Below are 24,647 nucleotides of genomic sequence, written 5' to 3'. Positions count from 1 at the left end.
GCAAGTTGGCCAATACAGGTGTAATATGCTCAAACTTTTTAGTCTTAGTCAAAAGTCTAGCTGCCGCATTCTGAACCAGCTGCAAACTTTTAATGCTAGACATCGGGAGACCAGAAAGCAATACATTACAGTAATCAAGCCGAGAAGTAATAAACGCATGAATTAAAATCTCTGCATCTGATTGGGACAGCATTGAACGAATCTTCGCAATATTACGGAGGTGGTAGAAAGCTATTCTAGTAATATTTTTTACATGTAACTGAAACGACAGATTAGGATCAAATATAACACCTAGATTTTTGACCGAGTCACTTCAGATTCAGATTCAGATTCAGATCTACTTTATTGTCATTCTAGTACACGTGTATACAGAACGAAATGTCGATGCATCTGACCCCCACAGTTTCCTTGAATGTACAGATATAAATAAAGTTGTATTGTAATTGGCTACGTATAGTATTTTACCATAGTGCCGATAGTGCAAGAAGAGTAGCTAACCAGATGTGCAAAATGGGCAGTCAGGTTAACAAGTCAGGTACACAGTAACATTAACACTGTAACAATAACGCTGTAATTACCGTCGTGCAGAGAGCAATGTGCAATGAGTGGCAAGCTATAAAAAACTGCCAGTAGTGCAAAAAGTCAGATTAGCAGCCGTTTAGATTTAAGTTAACTATATGTTAGATTGACCATTTAACAGTCTAATGGCCAGGGGAACTAGACTATTGCGGAGCCTGGTGGTCCTGCACCGCACACTGCAGAACCTCTTCCCAGAGGCTAGCAGAGTGAACAGTCCATGATGGGGGTGAGAGGGGTCCCCGGTAATGTTCTTAGCATGGGATAGGCAGCGCTTCTGGCCAATGTCCTGAATGGAGGGAAGTGTAGTCCCGATTATTTTCTCTGCTGTCCTCGTTACCCTCCTCACACTACCCCAGTCGGTAGCGCTGCAGCCTCCACACCACACAGAGATACAGCTGGTCAGGATACTCTCTATGGTGCCCCTGTAGAATGTGATGAGGGAGGGTGGGGGCAGGTGGGCTCTCCTCATCCTCCGCAGGAAGTACAGGCGCTGCTGTGCCTGAGGGGGCAATGGAGGCACTACAGGCACTATGGGTGATATTACATTTGTCTAGGTTCAGGGTAATGTTTGAAAACAAATGACGACAGTGAACTGGACCAATAATCAACATTTCAGTTTTTTCTGGGTTAAGGCGTAAAAAATTATTTGACATCCATCTTTGAATCTCAGATTTCTAAAACTTAAATGTCCAGTTTTTTCCAGTGGCACATACAGTTGAGCGTCATCTGCATAGCAATGGAAACTAATATTATACTTGCGGATAATGTCACCAAGCGGGATCATATAAATACTAAAAAGAAGGGGGCCAAGTACAGAGCCTTGAGGAACACCACAAGGGACATTAGATTGTTTAGAGGTCATATTGCCATAGTTAACACATTGCATCCTGTCTGACAGGTAGGACCTAAACCACGAGAGTACAGTTCCTGAGATACCAATACGTTCTAGACGAATCAATAATATGTTGTGGTCGACCGTATCAAAAGCAGCGCTGAGATCCAGCAGCAGTAACATTGATGAGGCACCAGAATCTATTGTTAAAAGGAGATCATTGGTTACTTTTGCAAGGGCTGTCTCTGTAGAATGATTTGCTCTAAATGCTGACTGGACAGTTTCAAAAAGGTTATTTTCTGACATGAAGTCATTTAGCTGCTGTGCAACGACCTTTTCAAGTAATTTCGCAAGAAATGGCAGGTTTGACACTGGCCTATAATTACCTAGGCTTTCTGGGTCAAGGTTAGGACGCTTAAGCGTGGGTTTAATGACGGCAGACTTGAAGGCTATAGGAACAATACCCGAAGATAGCGATATATTAATAATATTTAAAACTGATGGTCCTAAGATCTCAAACAGATCCTTCACCAGTGAAGCTGGAAACGGATCAAGCAGGCACGTAGTTTGCTTGGCCCTACTGACCATCTGTGTTAGATTATCAAGGGACAATTCATTGAAACTGGAGAATGTTTCTAAACAACCGCTGACACAGTCCATACCTAGCACCTCCACATCTTTGATATAGGAGGAGGAAACAGAGCGTTCATTTAAAATTTCATTTCTGATTAGTTGAATCTTTTTATTAAAAAATTCCATAATGTCATTAGCAGAATGAGTGCAACCATTTGGGTTAAGTTGTTGTCTGGTAAGTTTCGCCACTGTGTCAAATAAAAATTTTGGATTATTCTTATGTTCAACAATAATCTTAGAGAAATACAAAGCTTTAGCTGAGGCAAGAGCTACTTTATATTTCAGCAAACTGTCACACCAGGCCAGTCGAAAAACCTCCAGCTTAGTAGTGCGCCATTTTCGTTCAATTTTTCTGCAACTTTGTTTGAGTAACCTAGTTTCTTCAGTAAACCAAGGTGTATTCTTCTTGGGTCGGAATTTATACTTTAGGGGCGCCACAGAATCAAGAACATTTACCAAAGCAGTATTGAAGTTGTTTGTAAGTGAGTCAACAGACCCAGTGTACGAAGGGAAGGCTGCAGTTACCGTAGGTAATAATTCTTTTAAGGCTAACACCGTTTTAGGGCGGACATTGCGATTGCTAAAGCCTATATTTTCCTTATCACAGTAAACATTAAACAACACCTCACATTTAATAAAATAGTGATCAGAGATGGCATTAGGATACGGTAACACTGTAACATTTGAGGCTACTACGCCACGGGTCAGGACAAGATCTAGAGTGTTCCCATCTTTATGAGTTGGCACATCAACTATTTGATTGAAACCAAATGTATCCATCAGTGACTTAAATGCAATTGCAAGTGAATTTGATGGGGAGTTTATGTGAACATTAAAATCACCAATAGTTACAACATTGTCCGCATACGTAACTAAGTCTGTTAACAAATCAGAAAATTCTTCCAAAAAATTTGAGTATGGTCCAGGTGGGCGATACACAACAACTACATAAATTGTGTTGTGGAAAATAGACTCGCATTTGTAGAATAGAGTTGCATACATTTAGAAATGTAGAAAAACCTGCTTACGTTGCTTACAGTAGTGAGGGAATGTTGACATCATTCGAGAAGATCCTTGACAAGATAGTCGAGTTTACCAAAATGGGCATGAGACCTACAAGGCCTTTCTTCAAGGACTCTCTGAGCAAACTGAGGCAACAACATGTCCTAATAAGGGTACGAACAACATGTCCGTGTTGATTACTGAGGACTAGGGCCGCCTTTTGGGCTGAAGCTATAAAAGCATTGTTATGTTTGGAGTTCTCTGAGTTCTTTTGGGATGACGAAATAAAAGGCTCCCCCTCATGGCTGGTTCCCGATGTACTTAATTCAATCACGAAAGAAGACTTAAAAGATTATCGAACCTACAATTTCTCCTACAATTGGTGTTGACATTAAGGACCTCATAACAAGTGACATACTAGTTTTAAAACTAGTAGGGGTATTAGAAGTAAATTTCAACCTATTTTCCGATATAAGAGCAACACCTCCACCTTTTTTGCATGGTCGTGCCAAGTGCACACTCACAAAGTTAGGGGGAGAAGCCTCATTTAACACTACAAACTCATTTGGTTTCAACCAGGTCTCACAAAGGCCAATAAGGTTAAGTTTGTGTTCATTAATAAGGTCATTAACAAGTAAAGCTTTGGAGGCTAGTGATCTAATATTAAGAAGGCCAAGCTTCAGCACTGTGGACTGAGCTGAAACCTTTCGCGAGTTTTGCACCTTAGTGGTAACCACCACAGGATTCGACTGCCGGTCCCGGGTCTTGTGCCTTGCATGACGGCAGATGCGGCCCGAATTCCATACCACAGGAATATTGTTGACAGGTGGAGTAGCAGGATGACTATTGGTAGAAAATAATGTTATTTCTTCTCCCTCCTCACCTAACAAGGGAGAAACAGAGGTAAGAGGCACAGAAGAAGATGCTATAGAATAGTATAAATCAGGGTGTATGGTGCAGTCAGTAGAACACTCTAAACTACAAAAACTATGTGAATTGCATGAATCTAGCATAGCGCTAGTTAGCTCTAGCGTTACAGACTCCACACCCATGGTAACAGGTTCACTAATCACCTGTGACCTGGCCTGCACTAGTGTATCCTGTCATGGAAGGCTTAAACAGTAATCTATATTTTTAGAAAGAGTGAGAGCACCTTCCCAGTTAGGGTGAAGGCCGTCTCTCCTCAGCAGGTCAGGTCGGCCCCAGAAAGCAGGCCAGTTATCCACAAACCTAAATCCCTTCTGATTGCAAAAACTTGCCAGCCATCGGTTTAGCGAGACTAGTCTGCTAAACATCTCATCATTGCCTCTCGCAGGCAAGGGGCCAGAGACAATTACTCGATGCCGACTCATCTTTCTGGCGAGATTACAGGTCCTAGCAATATTTTTCTTTGTAATCTCAGATTGTCTCATTCTAGTATCATTGGAGCCGACGTGAATGACTATATCGGTGTAGCTAGCCCTGTCCTGGTGTCTAGGTTTGCTCGTCAGCTCCCTCAAATTAGCCTCAATGTCGGGTGCTCTGGCCCCAGAAATACACATAACCGTGGCTGGGGTGCTAAGCTTTATGATACGGGTGATGGAGTCACCTATAACTAGGGTGCGGGAGCCAGTAGACCGGGGTGGAGTGGGACTAGCTAGGGGGCTGAACTTGTTATGCGTCTGAATTGGCTCACCGCGATTAGCATGCCGTTTAGGGCTAATGCTAACCGGACTAGCAGGTTCGCTACAACCCACGCTAGCAGTGGTGTCCGAGGCACCTAACATTTTCCGTTTAAACTGCTCTAGCTCACGGACACGTCCCTCTAGAAGGGCAACCTGCCTACGGACACGGGAGCAACCTTTACAGCAACCCATACTCACTTGTAAGCGTCGGATGCCAAGAGCGTCCTAGCAGCCGTGGGAGGGGATATCCTTCAACAACGATCGGCAGCAGCTTCCGACTGTAAAACAATTGTGCGCCAATCGTCCGAGATACTTACCCGAAACTTTTCAATAATAAAAGTCTCAATCCAGAATTCTGCTAAAGTAGGAATCTGAAACAATCTCGTAGACGCGACGACGTGAGCAACACAAAATTCCCGCCACTCGATGGTGTTGTCGGGCTTGGCTCCTTCTTTTAGGACAATTTCTATAACTTAAGTTTTGAATTTTATTGTGTGTGAGTGTTTGTGTGTGTGTGTGTCTTTGTGTGTGTGTGTGTGTGTGTGTGAGTGTGTCTGAATTGGTAAAGTGTGAAGTGAATTGTGAAGCATTTTGGAGGTCTTCAGTGACTGGTCAATGCGCTAAATAAATGCAGTCCATTCACCATCTACCATTTCCCCCCTACACTGAATAATTTAAGACACAGGTGTCAGGCATGCGGACCGCGAGCCACATCAGACAACACTGAAAAGGACAAGAGAAGAAATTGCTATAGTTTTAAATACGTCCACTTGATGTCGCCAAAGCCAGGCGCCACACACAAAGCAACTGGAGCTTTATTTCCCTCTTTCTTTCTTTTCACTCTCGCTTTATTTCCCTCTTTCTTTCTTTTCATTCTCGCTTTATTTCCTCTGTTTTTCTCTCTCTTTTTTGTCTCCCTCTCTTTTTCTCTCTTTGTTTTTTATCTTCTTCTTTTTCTCTCTTTTTTCACTCTCTTTTATCTCTCGTTCCACTCTCTTTTTCTCTTTCTGTCTCTTTCTTGTGCACCTTATTTCTCTTTCTTTCTCAACCTCTTTCTCTTTTTTTTTCTCTTTTTTAATTTATCGGGCAGCACTGCATCTGGGTGGTTAGCGTGTCCGTGACACAGTTCTGAGGTCAAGTGTTAAAATCCAGCTACCAGCCTTCCTGTGTGGAGTTTGCATCTTCTTCCTGTTTTAGGGTGTTTTTCTTCCAGGTGGGTTTCTTCCAGGTGGCTTTCCTTTGGACACTCTGGTTTCCTCCCACATTCCAAAAACATGAATGTCATGTAAATTGGCTGGTCCAAATTGTCCCTAGGTGTGAATGAGCAAGTGAGTTGTCTGTCTCTGTGTGTCCTGCGACCGGCTGGCAATCATTTCAGATTGTCCCTTGCCCACTTTCCACTACTGCCCGAAAATTGCTGGGATTGCCCTCAGCACCCCTGGGGCGCTACTAAGGATAAGCGGTGCAGAAAATGGATGGATGGATGTTAATTTATCTTTCTCTCTTTTACGCTCTCTCTCATCCTCTCTTTAAATATTTCTCTCTTTTCACTTCCCTCCTTAATTTTCTTTCCTTATCTCTCTTTATCTCTTCCCCTTTGTATCTTTTTTGTCACTATATTTCACTTTTTCTTTCTTTCTTTCTTTCTTTCTTTCTTTCTTTCTTTCTTTCTTTCTTTCTTTCTTTCTTTCTTTCTTTCTTTCTTTCTTTCTTTCTTTCTTTCTTTTTCCATCTCTTTCTTCCTTTTTCATTAATTTCATCTCTCCTTTTTCCTCCCTTTCTCTTACCATTGTTCATCCCTCTATTTCTCTTTCCCATTTCCCCTTTCTGTCTCTATTTCTTCTTATTATTCTGTCTCCTTTGTTCTTTCTCATTCTCACTCTCTCTCACTCTAATTCTTTCTTGCTCTCTTTTTTTCTAGCATGGGGCCCCCAGACAAAATTAGGCAGTTTTTTGGGGGGTATGGATTTCCTCCCCCACATACAGACGCTCCCCTACTAACGACCGTTTGACTTACGAAAAACAGTAGATACGAACGTTTTTTTTCGGGATTTCGAAAAATATCCGTACATTGCTGTAAGTTAGATTTTGTATTGTGTGCACCTTTTTCTGAGTACAGGACATTACTGTAGTGCTTTTTTCCGTCGCTACCGGCGTGTGGAGGCACTGTGAGAGGTCACCCAGCATACACCCCGAAGAAGAATTCCACTTCCTCTTCTTAGTTCTATACTGCATCTCCAGCACGCTAAGAACTTTGATATTTTTATTGTTTAATATCTATGTGTGTGTGAATTGGTAAAGTATAAAGTGCTTTGAAGATCTTGAGTGACTGGTTAAAGTGCTATATAAATGCAGTCCATTGACCCTATGTTACAACGTGCGTACAGTAACAACATGCAGCGAGCTGAGTTTATCCCCGGAATGGCAAAACCCTCTGCAGGACGAGTTAGTTCTAAAGAAAACGGAGATGGCTGCCCTTTCGACGGCCGCCCTCTCGACGGCCGCCCTCTCGACGGCCGCCCTCTCGACGGCCGCCCTCTCGACGGCTGCCCTCTCGACGGCCGCCTTCTCGACGGCTGCCCTCTCGACAGCCACCCTCTTGAATAAAGAAAGTGTCAATAACGAAAACGAGGAGCAGAACGAGGGCGGGAAGCGACGAGGCCCGCGAACGACCATTAAAGCAAAACAGCTGGAGAGGCTCAAGGCTGCGTTTGCTGCAACTCCCAAACCGAGTAGACACATCAGGGAGCAACTGGCACAGGAAACTGGACTAAACATGAGGGTTATTCAGGTGAGAGGAAACAGCCTTTTTTGGTTTATCATTTAAAAAATTAAAACCGATAAAAACACACCGAGCTAGTCAAATAGTTTTGAATGATACGGTATCTTCCGGACTATTGTCATTGTGAAGCGCTTTGGGAGGTCTTCATTGACTTGAAAAGCGCTATAGAAATGCATTTACATTACATTACATTATATTACGAGGTGTCAGACAAACCCAAACGCGAAACTCAAGGGATGTGGTCTAACACCACTAGAAGAGACGTTTATTTAAACGGCAAAAAAAAACTTTACCAGTGAGAAGGGAGGTGAGGCTTGCGAGAGAACCAGCTTGTAGCCGTTAGCTTGTTGTCATTAGCAACTACTTGTTAGCTGTAGCCTGTTAGTATGTAGCCTTTAGCATGTATCCATTAGCATGTAGCATTAGCATGTAGTCGTCCGCATGTAATCATTAGCATTTACTGGTTAGCATGTAGCCATTAGCATGTAGCGTTATCATGTAGTCGTCAGCATATAGTCGTTAGCATGTAGTCATCTGCATGTACTCATTTGGATGTATTCATTAGCATGTAGTCATTAGCATGTGGTCGTTAGCATATAGCTATTAGCAAGTAACCATTAGCAAATCGCAGTAGCATGTAACATTGAAAAAGAATTGAAGAAAACCGAGGTCAGTTAGTTGCTTGTAGTCCTACAAAAACTGCTCACATTTTAAACACATAGTATGGTTTATTGAGCAAAAATAAAACTTTCTCTTTCACATAGCAGACAAGTTAGATGTTAGTCCTAACAATTAGGGTTAGGGGGTTAGGGAATAGGGGGTTCGGTTTAGGTTTAGGGTTAGGGTTGGAAGAGGTTAGGGTTTGGAATAGGATTAGAGTAAGGGTAACTGTTAGGAATATGGTTTAGAATAGAATAGAATCCAATATACCTTTATTGTCATTGTTACAACATGGGTTGAATATATTGTGACGAAATTGGACGTGGCACTCCATGCCACATTTTACAGTGAGGGCAAAGATAACAAAGAGATAAAGGTCCAAAGAAGATGTTTGTACTGTTCTTGTTGCATAGGCTTTTATTTCCTCCCGAGGGGGGTGTATGAGGGGGTGAGGGACAGACAGAGATGGCCAGATCCAACTAGATGTTTGATCTTACTGTACACACGGTCCAGTGTTTTTTTTTCCTAATTGCTCAGTCCACGAATTGAATGAGGGTTTAGGGTTAGGATTTAGGGTTAGGGTTTCAACTGCAAAATACATCACGAGCGCACTACTACGCACACATGTAAACCGCATCACGAAACTGCAGGCTCGCGCCAATTTAAAAAAAATAGTTCTACATTGAAGGAGATATATTATAGAAAGAGTGCTTTCACCTGCAACACAGTGTGAAAAACATGTAATCTGTACTATCTGCACAACACATATAGACATTACCATGATCCATTCGCACGTCGCGTGTGTTCCTCATCTCTCTGTGTCTATTGCAGTTGTTGAATATACGACAGATACAATTAGTCTATCGTTGCATTATGTATGTGTACCTAAATATAATTTTGAATTACATTTTCGTCTTGCAAAGTAATCCACATTTTAACTAAATATAACTGTAATTTGATCCTTGTATATTTGGTAAAATAAATAAACACAAAATATCTTTGTATTCATTCTGCATCAAGGGGTCTCAAAAAGATGAGGGCCACTGGAGCTAGTGTCTGGGTGAGGTGGGGCCAGACGGGGTTTCCCAACAAAAAAAGCACTGATAAAAATGTCTTAAATATCTTTTGAAATAATTGTTTCCAAAATAACATCTTCGGAAAAAAAAAATAAAAATAATAATGTAAAACTCAATCAGAAGTCGATGAATTGTTTAAGTGTGAATTGCACTTAAAGGGACAGTTTGTATTTTTTGTGCTTTCTTGTGCTCATTCATTCATTCATTCATTCAGTCAGTCATAATTAGCAAAATAAGTGACCAATCTTCTAAATGTGGATTTTATAAATTACTTATAGATCAAGGCATTTCTGCTTGATAGGGTAAGGGGCCGGTCACACAGACATTTGCGGCTGAATCACGGCTAAAATTTTGCGTTTTTTTTTTGCCCGTGGTTGCCCGGGATGGAAAATGCGCAAAATTTGACAACCCGCCGTTCGTCTGTGGTATGGCCGGAAAAAAGACGCCGGCGACTGTTCCGCTTCCTCATCGCGTCATTTCTGCGTCATTTTCTTGTGTGGACCACGGGTATAAAAGCTCCCGAGCCGGTGTTGTGCCCAAATCCGACTCCTACGTACGCAATTCTCGGCAGGAATGTATTTATCGGGCTGTAGATATCATAAACGCTCTAGACACAGTCCCGTGAATATCAAGATTTCAAGCTATGGCATCATATTTATTTTATTATCTTGAAAAGAAATGTCAAGATATAAATATGGGTTAAGACGAGATCACTACGGTGACGGGGAGGGGTTTATTAAGGGTAATTGTATTATCTATTTTTCTAATTCTTCATTATCGATCAGTTCATAACACGTTACAAAGCGTAGGAGCCGGGACTCTTACTCTCGGCCAAAAGGCCAAGCTAAGGACTTGGCTTCAAAGCCTTGCTACGACCATTGTTAATGCACCGAAAGATTTATTCGAAATGAAGAGAAACTACGCTGACGGTGATCCATGTTCACCCCCTCGACGTCACGAGCACAATGGTGTGCTCGGCAAATCGCGCTGTATATACGTGGAGAAAGGCGTTTGACTGTCACACGCGTAACACGCTAATTTCACGTAGTAACACCGCGATACAGGCGCAGAACATGCTATTACCATGCTCCGCCCACGATTACCCGCTGAAATTTCCCGTCCTACCCATGTGTAACTACGCCCTGGCCGCGGCCAGAGCACGTCAATCCGCGTCATTTCCGCGTCATTATCTCGTGTTGACCACGTGTGCGGCACGCGGTTTAACACGTGCTCAAACTTTTGAGCAGCTCAAAAGTTTTGAACGCGGCCAACCACGTGAAAATTTCCGACCGCGAGTAAAGCACTGCTCTATCTCGTCTATATGGCGGTCTTAAAACGTCCAACAGCGCCCAACGACATCTGCTTCACGGCCAGAAGTCTACGGCCGCGGTCCAGCCTCGATAAACTCGTGAAAGGCTGTGTCCACGCGCTCTCAAGAATTGAACAGCGCAAAATTTTTTCGCGCTGCCACCCGCTCGCGAATTTCCGAAGGGTGTAGGTTAGAGTTAAAGGTTTGGATTAGGAATAGGGTTTGGGGTTTACGGTTAGGCTTCTAGTTAAAGTTAGGGAATGGCTATGGTTGGGGTTGTGGTTAAGGTCAGGGCTAAGAATAGGGTTAGGAATTAGTTTAGGAATAGGGTTTGGAATGTAGGTGTAGGGTTATTGTTATGATTAGGGTTAGGGTTAGGGTTAGGGTATAGGTTATAGGTTAGATTTTTGAAACAATATTGCTTTCCCAAGGTCCCCCAAAAAAAATTCTTCTGGGGGTCCTTGGGAAACCAATTTTTTAGCACTCGCCATACAGGAAAATATAGCGTTTTTTTTGTGTGTCTTACCTGCGTTCCTTTAGTCCGTTAGGGTTAGGGGTTAGGGGTTAGGGGTTAGGGTTTAGAGGGTTAGGGTTAGAGGGTTAGGGTTAGAGGGTTAGGGTTAGAGGGTTAGGGTTAGAGGGTTAGGGTTAGAGGGTTAGGGTTAGAGTTAGAGGGTTAGGGTTAGGGTTAGAGGGTTAGGGTTAGAGTTAGAGGGTTAGGGTTAGGGTTAGAGGGTTAGGGTTAGGTTTTTGAAACAATATTGCTTTCCCAAGGTCCCCCAAAAAAAATTTTTTCTGGGGGTCCCCGGGAAACCAATTTTTTAGCACTCGCCATACAGGAAAATATAGTGTTTTTTTGTGTGTCTTACCTGCGTTCGTTTAGTCCATTAGGAAAGAGAGTGTTTAGTTTTTTTATCCAGTCTTTTTCTGCTAAGCGTCTTTCTTTTTGTGTCCAATTGCTATTTGTTTGAAGGCCCGATATTTCTAAAGCTTGTATCCCATGATGAATGAAGTGTGCAACAAGATGTGTATTAATTTGTCTAAGGTTCCTAATGTTGTAAATGTGTTGTGCTAGTCTACATCTGATAGAATTTCCTGTCTCTCCTACATATTTAATGTCACAGTGTTTACATTTTATGACATAAATACAGTTTTCTGTGGTAGGAGTGATTCTTTGTTTAATCAGGTAGTTTGTTAGAGTTATGGTTAGGGTTAGGTTTTTGGTTAGGGTTAACTAGGGTTAGGGTTAAGGTTAGGGCAAGTTAAGGTTTGGGTTAGGGTTTAGGATTAGGGTTAAGGTTAGGGTTAAGGTTAGGGTTAAGGTTAATGTTAGAGTAAGGGTTAGTATTAGCGTTAGGGAGGGAAAAAGGTTAGGGTTTGGTATGAGGTTATGGTTCCAGGTTAAGAATAGGGTAAATGGTTCAGGTTAGGGTTAGGATTAACAGTTAGGGGGTTCGGGGATTGGGTTAGTGTTATGGGAAGTGTTCGGGGTTCGGGTTTGTACTAGGTTTTACAGTTAGGGGGTTCGGGGTTAGGGTTAGTGTTATGGGAAGTGTTCGGGGTTCGGGTTTGTACTATTAAGGTTTAGGGTAAGGGGTATGATTAGGGGAAAGTAAGAGTTGTCAGGGTTTAGGTTAAGGGTTAATGTGTAGGTTTATGACCCCTTATGATGAGACAAAACGTCGGTCCTCAATTTCCCTCGCCCGGACGCGGGTTACTGGGGCCCCCATCTGGAGCCAGGCCTTTAGGTGGGTTCCGCTGGCGAGCGCCTGGTGGCCGGACCCTTACCCACGGGGGCCGGCCGGGCACAGCCCGAAGGGACGACGTGGGACCCTCTTCCCATGGGCTCACCACCTGTAGGAGGGGCAAAAGGGTTCGGGTGCGCAGAGAGCTGGGTAGCGGCCAAGGGAGGGGTCCTTGGTGCGACGATCCCCGGCTACAGAAACTGGCTTTTGGGACATGGAGCTTTACCTCTCTGGCAGGGAAGGAGCCCGAGTTGGTGCGTGAGGTTGAGAAATTCCGACTAGATATAGTTGGACTCACCTCCACGCACGGCTTGGCCTCTGGTACCAGTCCTTTGAGAGGGGTTGGACTCTCTTCCACTCTGGAGTCGCCCGTGGTGAGAGGCGCTGTGGGCATATTAGTTTCTCCACGGCTCGGCCCCTGTACGTTGGGGTTCACCCCAGTAGACGAGAGGGTAGCCTCCCGCCGCCTTCGGGTGGGGGGACGGGTCCTGACTGTTGTTTGTGCTTATGCACCAAATAGCAGTTTGGAGTACCCACCCTTCTTGGAGTTCTTAGAGGATGTGCTGGAGAGCGCGCCCCCTGGGGACTCCCTCGTACTGCTGGGAGACTTCAACGCTCACGTGGGCAATGACAGTGAGACCTGGAGGGCCGTGATTGGGAAGAACGGCCCCCCTGACCTTAACCTGAGTGGTGTTTCGTTATTGGACTTCTGTGCACGTCATGGTTTGTCCATAATGAACACCATGTTCAGACATAAGGGTGTCCATATTTGCACTTGGCACCAGGACACCCTAGGCCGTAGTTCGATGATCGACTTTGTCGTCGTTTCGTTGGACCTGCGGCCGCATGTTCTGGACACTCGGGTGAAGAGAGGGGCGGAGCTGTCAACTGATCACCACCTGGTGGTGAGTTGGCTTCAATGGTGGGGGAAGATGCCGGCCCGACCCGGCAGACCCAAGCGTATTGTGAGGGTCTGTTAGGAACGGCTGGCAGAATCTCCTGTCAGAAGAAGTTTCAATTCACACCTCCGGCAGAACTTTGCCCATGTCCCGAGGGAGGCGGGGGACATTGAGTCCGAGTGGACCATGTTCTGCGCCTCCATTGTCGAAGCGGCTGATCGGAGCTGGTCGTAAGGTAGTCGGTGCCTGCCGCGGCGGCAACCCTCAGACCCGTTGGTGGTCACCGGCGGTGATGGATGCCGTCAAGCTGAAGAAGGAGTCTTATAGGGCCTTCCTGGCCTGTGGGACTCTGGAAGCAGCTGGCAGGTATCGGCTGGCCAAGCGGAATGCGGCTTCGGCGGTTGTCGAGGCAAAAACTCGGGCATGGGAGGAGTTTGGCGAGGCCATGGAAGCCGACTTCCGAACGGCTTCGGGGAAATTCTGGTCCACCATCCGGCGTCTTGGGGGGGGGAGGGGCGGGGGAAGCGGTGTGCCATCGATAATGTGTATAGTGCCGATGGGGCGCTGCTGACCTCGACCCGGGACATTGTGAATCTTTGGGCCGAGTACTTCGAAGACCTCCTCAATCCCACCGACACGTCTTCCTCTGGGGAACCAGAGCCTGAGGACGCTGGGTTGGGCTCTCGTATCACTGGGGTTGAAGTCACCGAGGTGGTCAAAAAACTCCTCGGTGGCAGGGCCCCGGGGGTCGATGAGATCCGCCCGGAGTTCATTAGGGCTCTGGATGTTATGGGCGTGTCATGGTTGACACGCCTCTGCAACATCGCGTGGACATCGGGGACAGTGCCTCTGGACTGGCAGACTGGGGTCGTGGTTCCCGTCTTTAAGAAGGGGGACCGGAGACTGTGTTCCAACTACAGGGGAATCACACTTCTCAGCTTCCCTGGTAAGGTCTATTCAGGGGTACTGGAGAGGAGGGTCCGCCAGGAAGTCGAATCTCGGATTCAGGAGTCACAGTGTGGTTTTCGTCCTGGCCGTGGAACACTGGACCAGCTCTATACACTCTGCAGGGTCTTTGAGGGTGCATGGGAGTTTGCCTGTCCGGTCTACATGTGTTTTGTGGACTTGGAGAAGGCATTCGACCATGTTCCTCGGGAGGCCCTGTGGGGGGTGCTTCGGGAGTATGGGGTACCGCACAGTTTAACCCAGGCTGTGCGGTCCCTGTATGCCCGGTGCCATAGTCTGGTCCGCATTGCCGGCAGTAAGTCGGATTCGTTCCCGGTGAGGGTTGGGCTCCGCCAGAGCTGCCCTTTGTCACCGATTCTGTTCATAACTTTTATGGACAGAATTTCTAGGCGCAGCCTTGGCGGGGATGGAGTCCGGTTTGGGTGCCTCAGCATTGCGTCACTGCTTTTTGCAGATGACGTGGTGCTGTTGGCTTCCTCAGGCCGTGATCTTCAGCTCTCGCTGGAGCGATTCGCAGCCGAGTGTGAAGCGGCCTGGATGAGGATCAGCACCTCCAAGTCCGAGGCCATGGTACTCTGTCGAAAAAGGGTGGTATGCTCCCTCCGGGTCGGGGAAGAGGTCTTGCCCCAAGTGGAGGAGTTCAAGTTTGGAATAGTGTTAGGGTTAGGAATAAACCTGAGGGTTTAGGGTTAAGGCCCATGGGGCATGGGGCTAGGGTTAGGGGTTAGGATCGTGGGCAAGGGTTAGGGTTATGATCATGGGCTAGGGTTAGGGTTAGACTTAAAGTATAGAATAGGGTTAGTGTTTGGATTAGTCTTGAGTGTTGAGGGTATAGGTTTAAGTGTTACGGTTAGGGTTATGGGTTGAGGTTAGTGTTAGGGGTTGGTATCATGGGCTCGGTTAGGGTTATGATCATGGGCTAGGGTTGGGGTTTGGATTAGGGTTAGAGTTAAGGTTTGTAATATGGTTAGGGTTTGGAATAGGGTTAGAGTTCGGAATAGACTTTATAGTTTAGGGTTAAGGGGCTAAGGGTTTGGGTTATGGTGATGGTTATGGTCAGGTTTACGCTTAGGAATGAAGTAAGGGAAAGGGTTAGGGTAAGTGTAAGGGTTAAGAGGTTTTGGTTGGGTTAGGGTTAGGGTAAGGGATTAGATTTAGTGTTAGGGTCAGGCTAGGTTTTGTAATAGTGTCTGGGTTAAAGTTATGTATTAGGGTTTAGGGTTTAAGGTTACTGTTGAAGATTTGGTTTGAGTTTAGAGTTAGGGTTAGGATTGAGATTAAGGGTTTGGGTCTGTGTTAGGGTTAGGGTTAGGGTTTGGGCTAGGGTTAGGATTATGTTCAGGGTCTAGGGCTAGGAGTAGCATTAGCCTTATGTTTGGAATAAGTGTTATGGTTAGGGTAAGAAATTAGGTTTATTGTATAGGTTATGGACAGATTAAGGTTAGGGTCAGGGTTTATGGTTTAGCATTAAGGTGAGGGAAAAGGTTTAGGGTTCGGGTTTGGAATAGGGTTTGGGTGTGGAATAGGGTTCGGGTAAGGATTATGCTTGTGGGTTTAGTTTAAGCACTAAGGTTAGGATTAGAGTAAGGGTAGGTATTTTTTGGTTTAGGGTTAGGGTTTAGTGTTAATGTTACGGTAAGGGTAAGGGTAAGGGTAAGGGTAAGGGTAAGGGTAAGGGTAAGGATAAGGGTAAGGGTAAGGGTTAAGGTTAAATGTTAGAACTAGGTTTAGAATTAGAGTTACCATTAGGGTTATGTTTAGGATCAGGTATTAGGGTTAGGAATGGCCTCTAGGGTTTAGTATTAAGGGGTTAGGTTAGTGGTTATTGTTGAAGGTTAGGGTTAGGGTTTAGAGCTAGGGTTAACGTTGGGATTCAGGGGCATGGTTAAGTTTCGGGTAAGGATAAGGGTAAGGAATGGGGTTGAGTTAGATTTTAGGGTATGGTAAGGGTTAGGGTTGTGGTTATGCTTTAGGGTTAGGGTTAGGGTTAGGGTGTTTAGCGTAAGGTTTAGGGTTATTGCAAGGGTAAACGTTAGTGCTAGGGTTATTGTTATGGTTATGGTTTCTTGTGTATGCTTGGGTTTGTGTACAGGTAGGGTTAGGATTATGGTTCCTGTGGTTAGGTTTAAATTTGGGATTAAGTTAGGGTCAGGTTCAGAGCCAGGGTCAGGGTATAAGGTTAGGGTGAAGGTTATGGTAAGGAAAAAGGTTTAGGGTTTAAGGTTTAGGTTTTAGGGATAGGGTTATGGTTATGGTTAGGGTCAGGGTAAAGGGAAAGTTTTAGTGTTAGGGTTTGGGTTATGTTTATGGTTTACCAGACATCAAATCAAGAGTTTCGGGCACTCCTAAATTCTCATTTTAACAATGTAAGTCCCAAGTATTCCGACACCTTCCCCCCAATTTATTCTTAGACGAAATAAACAGTAAAGGAATTTTAAAAAATACTACTACAGTAATACTCTGATACAAAAATACTATTACAGAAACATGACATCAGAAATACTACAAAAATAACGACAGTAATCGTAAAAAAATATTAAAGTAATACTAAAAGTACAGTGATTCTATAATACAAAAAAACATCTTATTACAACAAAAATGCTCCAAAAAGCAACTATAGTCATACCACAAAATATTACAGATATATTATAAAAAAGATCCTCTACTACAAAAAAAGTAAATTAATACTATAAAAAATACTACAGAACTACTACAAAAATCAGACTGCAGAAATACTACAAAAACATCACAATGATTCAACTAAAACGATACTAGAGAAATACGGGCTCGTAAAATTTAAAGATCAGATTGGTCCGAAAATGGGCCAATTTTATTTTTTGAGCCAATGTGGCCCCCTAGCGACTTTGAATAGTAGCCCACCCCCTGCCTGTATAAATTGTCTGTGTGCAAATGTGCGTGCAGGTTTGGTTTCAGAACCGTCGCTCTAAGGAAAGAAGGATGAAGCAGTTGAGTGCACTGGGAACACACCGGCACGCTTTTTTCCGGTGTTCGAGGCGGACGAGGACGCCGGTTGACCGCTTGGAACCCGGGGAGTTCATCCCCAACCAACCCTTCTCCTTTTACAGAGGTGGCATTCTCTCTTTCACGCAGGGGGCGATTTTAGGTTCAGAGTTTTGGGGTGTGGGAAAAACTACGGCCCGCGGGCCACATGGAGTCGGTCAGGCTTCTTCAGCCGACCTGCCGAACAAAATTGGTCAATATATATATATATATATATATATATTAATCCCAATATATAGCTATATCTCATTAGCAGCACCGCTTATCCTCAGTAGGGTCGCGGGGGTTGCTGGAGCCCATCCGAGCAATCATCGGGCAGTGGGCAGGGGACACCCTGAACTGGTTGCCAGCCAATTGCAGGGCACACAGGGACAGACAACTCGCTCGCTCATTCACACCTAGGGACAATCTGGATCGGCCAGTCCACCTCAAATGCATGTCTTTGGAATGTGGGAGGAAACCGGAGAGCCCGGAGGAAACCCACGCAAGCACGGAGAGAACATACAAACTCCGCACAGGAAGTCCGGTAGCTGGTTATATATATACATATATATATATATATATATATATATATATATATATATATATATATATATATATATATATATATATATATATATATATTTTTTTTTTATGTATTTTTTTTTTTATGTATTTTTTTTTTTCTCCCCCGGTTTTGTGCGGGTTCCTTTCGGGCACTCCGGTTTTCTCCCACATTCCAAAAACATGCATGCCATCTTATTTGGACGGTCCAAATTGTCTCAGGGTGTGAATGAGTGAATGGTTTGTATGTTTCTGAGTGCCCTGAGACTGGCTGGCAACCAGTTCAGGGTGTCCTCTGCCCATTGCCCAAGGATAACTGGGATGGGCTACAGCACACCCCGTGACCCTTCTGAGGATAAGCGGTGCAGAAAACGGATGGATAAATGGATGGATATGAAAAGAAAAGGAAAAACAAATGTTCAGTCTGTTTTTCTCTACGCCTATTTGGAGAAATGGGTTGTTGTAAGGTAATCCAGAAGAAGAGTCTTATAAACAAAAAGGAACAGTCTTTCGGGGTAACAGTATTCATTCTTCGGGTGTGGCAAATGCATACATGAAGTGTTCCCGCGAACAGAGAATCACCCAAGTATTAATCTTAATGTTTTATTGTGTGATGAAATATCACATGCTGATTGTTCTTTAACCTATTGTCTTTTTTCTACCTTCTGCAGAATACCAAAGTGAATATTATGGTCCAGCAGGAAACTATGACTTCTTTCTGCAGAGACAACCTTGTTCCCTAATTGAGACCCCATCTGATCTTCCCTTTGTGAACACTTCCGGCCCTAAGGGCACACCCATTGGCGGTATGGACCATCCCCTAACAGGGCACCATCCACCCTACGAAGTGCAATGCTTCTCTGATATTAACTCTCAACACCCAGAGGAGTCTCCGAGCCCATAGCCTAGCATCCCCGGAACAGCGCACAATATCCCTTCTGATGTGTTAAACTCGAGCCCGCCATTAACATTATTGTCTCTGAATGGCAGTTTACAACAATCTTTTGTCACATTCAGCCACGGAAATGACTGAAGCTACTGTCTGGTAACTGTTTGGGTGACTGGATGCAAGATACGGGAAAACAAAAATCATTTTGTGAAACTTTCTATTTGTTATTATTTATCAATGTGAGAAATACTCAAAATTGGACATTTTTTAATGACAGGCTTCATATTTTGTTGTCCAAACGATGCCCATACTAGCTGATTAAAATTGCGAAACATTTTTGCAATGGAAATCGAACACAGATAGCGGCTGTGAGGGCCGCAACTCTTTACTAATAAACCCAGGTGGTACAGATAACATATAAAAAGGCATTAGAGCATCGGTCTCGAGCCTTTTTTAAACTGAGAGCTACTTTTTTACTAATTAGTGCAAATGGAATCCAATTTGATATGCATTTCTAAAATAACAATTCATCATGTTATTATTTTGTTGCTATGTTATCACCAGTGTTGAGCAGGTTTCTCTAAAAAAAGTTAGAAGTTATAGTCACTCACTACTTCTTCCAAAAAGTAACTAAGTTAGTTACTGAAATACTCTATTCTAAAAGTATCTAGTCACCACAGAAGATAACTATTCCGTTAATCCAAAAATAAGTTGTTGTATGTCAAATAATTTAAAATTTTCCGACCAGTATTTAAGTCAGTTGAATAGCGAAGAACAGAAAGGTAGTTGAGTTATAAAACCTTGTAATATTTATTGCATGTCAACTGCAATCGATTAATCCTACACTTGAAGTGCAACAAAAATAAACAGTACACAATGTAATAGAATAAAAATAATCCTGTACATAAACTTTCACAACAATGTACGTAAATACGCAAAAAAACTGCTCAAAAACGTATGTAAACGCAGAAAAAACTTTTATAAACACACACGAAAACATAAGTACCGGTAATTACATACAAAAACGTACATAATTGCATGCACAAGAACGTAGGTAAAGACGCACAAAAACGTACATAAAGACGCACAAAAACGTTTGTAACACACTTCTTTGACCTTCAGTGATGGTAATGGTCTTGTAACAGTAGAAAAAAGTAATTACCGTATTTTTATGACTATAAGGCGCACCAGGTTATAAGGCGCACCCCCAAAACGTTTTTCTGTCATATATTTTCCATACATAAGGCGCACTGGACTATAAGGCGCTACATTGGGAACGTCAACGAAACAGTAAGATACCTGTCTCAGACATGTGCGGACACGGTGTCTGTACAATGTCACCAAGCACTCAAATGCATCATTCCACATATCATCCATCCATCCATCCATTGTCTTCAGCATATCAGGCATTAGGTCACAGGGGCAGCAGCCTTAAGACGTCCCTATTCCCAGCCACCTCGGGATCCCGAGAAGTTCCCAGGCCAGCCTAGAGACATAGTCTCTCCAGGGTGTCCTGGGTCGCCCCCGGGGCCTCCTGCGGGTGGGACATGCCCGGAACACCTCCCGGGGTAGGCGTCCAGGAGGCATTCGTAGCAGATGCCCAAGCCACCTCAACTGGCTCCTCTCAATTCGGAGGAGCAGTGGCTCTACACAGAGTCCCTCGCGGATGACTGAGCTTCTCACCCTATCTCTAAGGGAGAACCCAGACACCCTGCGGAGGAAACCCATTTCAGCCACTTGTATCCGGGATTGTGTTCTTTCGGTGATAACCGACAGTTCATGATCATTGATGAGGGTAGAAACGTAGATTGACTAGTAGATTGAGAGCTTTGACTTTCGTCTTAGCTCCCTCTTCACCACGAGGAATGCCCGATAAGACTTTCTTCAGCTTGACGGCATCCCTCACCACCGGTGATCACCAACGGGTCTGAGGGTTGCCGCCGCAGCAGGCACCGACTACCTTACAGCCACAGCTCCAATCAGCCGCCTCCTAAATGGAGGCGCGGAAAATGGTCCACTCGGACTCAATGTCCCTTGCCTCCCTCGGGACATGGGCAAAGTTCTGCCGGAGGTGTGAATTGAAACAGCAGTACGAGGAAGTCCCCAGTGGGCGCGCTCCGAAGCACATCCTCCAAGGACTCCAAAAAGAGTGGCTACTCTGAACTGCTATTTGGTGCATAAGCACAACAAAAGTCAGGACCCGTCCCCCCAACCCAAGGCAGAGGGAGGTTATCCTCTCGTCGACCGGGATGAACCCCAACGTACAGGCGCTGAGCTGTGGAGCAATTGATATGCCCATACCAGCTCTGCGCCTCTCACCACTGGCAACTCCAGGGTAGAAGAGAGTCCAACCCCCTCTCGAGAGGACTGTTACTAGAGCCCAAGCCGTGTGTGGAGGTGAATCCGACTAAATCTAGTTGGAACTTCTCAACCTCACACACTAACTTGGGCTCCTTCCCTGCCAGAGAGGTAACATTCCATGTCCCAAAAGTCAGTTTTTGTAGCCGGGGATCGTCGCGCCAAGGACCCCTCCCTTGGCTGCTACCCAAATCTCTAAGTACCCGACCCCTCTGGCCCCTCCCACTGGTGGTGAGCCCATGGGGAGAGGGACCCACGTCGTCCCTTTAGGCCAGACCTGGGCACTCCGGTCCTGGAGGGCCATACGTCCTGCCAGATTTTGAAGTTTGCTCTTCTTTAACTCAGGTGATACAAATTATAACCTCGTTAGCAAGCTAGCAAGTGCTCGTTAACGATACTGGTGATTGGAATCACATGTATTGGATCAGAGAAACCTCAAAAATCATGCAGAACATACGGCCCTCCAGGACCGGAGTGCCCAGGTCTGCTTTAGGCGGTGCCCGGCCAGACCCTCTGGGCAAAGGCCAGGCCACCAGGCGCTCGCCAGAGGACCCCACCTCCAGGCCTGGCTCCAGGAGGGGGGCCCAGTAACCTGCATCCGCCGAGAAGCATCTACACTGATAGACGTTGATGTTGCTAGCTGTCTGTTTAGCCCCATAATTCCTGTCAACAAAAACAGATTAGTAAAAAAAAATGTCTCCATGCCGTAGAGCAAACTAACATGTGATTCACTTTCATCTTTTTGAGCTTATCTTATTATCATACTATTCTTAAGGTGCCAGAAACACTGATTTGCATAGTGCATAGGTTTTACAGTCTCTCCACTTCTTCACCTGTGAGTGAAGTATAAATATGACTATATATATATATATATAACAAATGACATAAATTCAATGCAGTATCGGTCAGTTAAATAAAACTTCACTTAAAGAGTGTAATGCAAAAGGACTCTTCTCACACTCTCTATTTGTCACAGGTTTTATCAAATGTATTGTTGCCCGTGTTGGTCTAGGCTACTTGTTCAACTCCTGGGACGAGACCAAGTATTTGGACAAAGAAAAATAAGGCTGAAGAGAACAGTTCAATTGAGGAGTTTTCTTACAAAGTTAAAAATCAAAATTAAACAGAGTGCACTCTGGACCAATTGTTCAGTTGGGCATTCTTCTTCCAAAATGCACACAATGATTCGCCTCCTCTCTTATAGAATGAAGGAGTGTGAATTTGCAAAATGAAACATGAAGCTCGAACAGACAATTCTGGCAACTCACATTACAAAAACTCAATGTACAAGAGATTAAAACTGCACACGCCTGAATCTTCAAGGTTGTATGATAAGATAACCTTAAAGATAATGTTGTAGAAAATAAACTTGCATTTGTAGAATAGATTTGCATACATTTAGAAAGAAATGTAGAAAGACTTGCTTACAGTTGTGAGAAATGTTGTTTACATCTCGGGAAAGTCTCGAAGGACGAATTAGTTTCAACAATCCTCCTCAAAGGAGGACAACAGATAACGGCAAAGGGCAAGGTGACATAAACTGGCATAAACTCAAAAACACTTTCAAATAATGACGGAACCCTGGGCATGCACGCCTTCAGGCGTGAAAAGGGACGGGGCCAAACCGGGTACACGTGCTATGTTGAAAACTATAAAGACACACGCATATCTTTGATTCACTGAGTCTCTTGTTGAAATTGTGTATCAATAAAAAGAACTCCCTCTTATGTCATTTTGATTCCACATTTCTTTGAACACGTACGAGACGAATCAAAAAATTGGTCTTATCTACAATAATAACTGATATGAAAGGCTACATTCTTATGAATACAGTGAGTAAATATGTCATTAAAATATGTGGAGAAATATGATGTGCATTTATAACAACTAAATGAATAATGTGAGGAGCACGGCGGCTGGGTGGTTAGCATGCAGCCCTACGGTGCAGGTTACAAGTTCAGGGTTCACTACCACAGTCAACATTCCAAAAATACACATGGCAGGTTAATTGGTCAGTCCAAAGTGTCCCTTGGTTTGAATGAGCCAGTGAGTTTTCTTGTCATTGTGTACTGGCTGCCAACCAGTTCAGGGTGTCCCCTGTCCACTGCCTGAGGACAGCGGAGATGGGCTCCAGCACCCCTGCAACCTTACTAAGGATGAGTGGTGCAGATAATGGATGGTGTATTTTACACCAGTTTTTGAACATTGTGAAAGAGTTGTAAACCAGTGTAAATTCATTATGCATACTTGCATGTAATACTTGCGCGTAAAAATGGATTTCAGGTTTCTTATTCATACATTTCTTCTCTGGTATGATTTGAATTCAAATCATAAAACTAAGTAAAATTACTTAGGGAATTGCATTGGCTAACCAATGTGTCAATCCACATTTCAATCGGTCACTATTGGATGAAGATTTAGAGCTCTAATTCTAGAAGGGAAAAATGTGTAAAACTCTCAAAAAACATCCATAGAAATATGTACCGTATTTTCCGCACTATATGGCGCACCATGTTATAAGGCGCACCTTCAATGAATGATATATTTTAAAACTTATGCCATACATAAGACGCACCCCATTATAAGGCGCTATAAGTGCATGCTGGTTTAAGATCAGGTAATTGTGCAATTTTGTAATTGTAATCCTGTGCAGTCCTTCGAGACATTTTTGGGATTAAGGGCTATTTACGGTAAATAAATGTGACGACTTGACTACAGTAGAGAATGTAGTTACTTTATGCAACCTCTAGATGTTGCCACGCTCAAGGGAATGTCAACAAAATATTCAAAAAGGTCAAACTTTATTAACAAACAAGCTTTCCACAACTCCATTCACTCCCAAAATAAATAAACAGCCGTTTTATTATTTTCTCTGAGGTAAAGCATTTTCGTGACACATCTTTGAACAACATCGACATATCATTTTATTTTTTGTCCATTTAGTCAACACGCAAAGAAAAAAACGTCTGATACTGTTATTTTAAATGAAACGTTAGTGCAATCGCAATAAAGTGACACTCGTAATGTGCAAAAACAACGAGTGCAAAGCAATAACATAATAACTGTAAAATGTAAAACGTAAACACACAAAAGAAAAACAAAGATCACTCTATAAGCTCCTCATCGACGAATCCCTCGAATTCTTCTTCTGCTGTGTTCGAATTGACCATATCTCAGTGAATGGGCCATCCAACACGTCCGGTGTTTTTGTGCCAGCGCTGTTGCCTTCATACGTATAGTTATCGTACTGACACTTCTGCTTGCCGCTCTTTGTTGAACAACCCACTGTTCAAGTGTCTCCTCTAACTCTGGCCATCTTGCTTTATTGCCACGGAAACTTTGTTGAGTTTTCCTTACTTGGCGGAGCTTATCTTCATCCTTTCTCCACTTCCGTACCATCGATTCATTTAAGTTTAACTCTCTCGCTGCCGCTCTATTGCCGTGTTGTGCTGCGTGACTGATCGCTTTGAGTTTAAACTCGGCGTTGTACGCGTGTCTCTTAACAGGAGCCATTTTCTTATACAAATGCACGTATGAAAGAGAATCTCGCTCTCTCTCTCTCTCTCGCTCTCTCTCTCTCTCTAACGTGACATTCTGAATAATTCTGCGTTTGTTTAAGGTAAATTGTGCTTTACATCTTCACCAGTCATAACCCTGGATTCAGACAAATACTGTATTTGTTGAATATG

At 44.0% G+C, this 24,647-nt stretch overlaps 1 protein-coding gene across 1 annotated transcript in view; it reads left to right on the top strand.

The window, feature by feature from the left end:
- Positions 1-18,737, top strand: part of LOC148357429 (LIM/homeobox protein Lhx1-like) — a 45,556-nt gene extending 26,819 nt beyond the window's left edge. The window contains exons 4-6 of the mRNA XM_088346195.1: positions 7,098-7,501; positions 17,070-17,235; positions 18,383-18,737. Coding sequence (XP_088202321.1) covers positions 7,098-7,501; positions 17,070-17,235; positions 18,383-18,615 — 803 coding nt within the window. The 3' untranslated portion in view covers positions 18,616-18,737. The remainder of the gene's footprint in view (positions 1-7,097; positions 7,502-17,069; positions 17,236-18,382) is intronic.
- Positions 18,738-24,647: the final 5,910 nt, after the last annotated feature.

Source organism: Urocampus carinirostris, chromosome 10 (assembly GCF_059441175.1).
Source record: "Urocampus carinirostris isolate Australia breed hairy pipefish chromosome 10, RoL_Ucar_1.0, whole genome shotgun sequence".
Lineage (NCBI taxonomy): Eukaryota > Metazoa > Chordata > Actinopteri > Syngnathiformes > Syngnathidae > Urocampus > Urocampus carinirostris.
The sequence above is the reverse complement of the archived record's forward strand: the minus strand, read 5'-3'. Positions and strand labels throughout refer to the sequence as shown.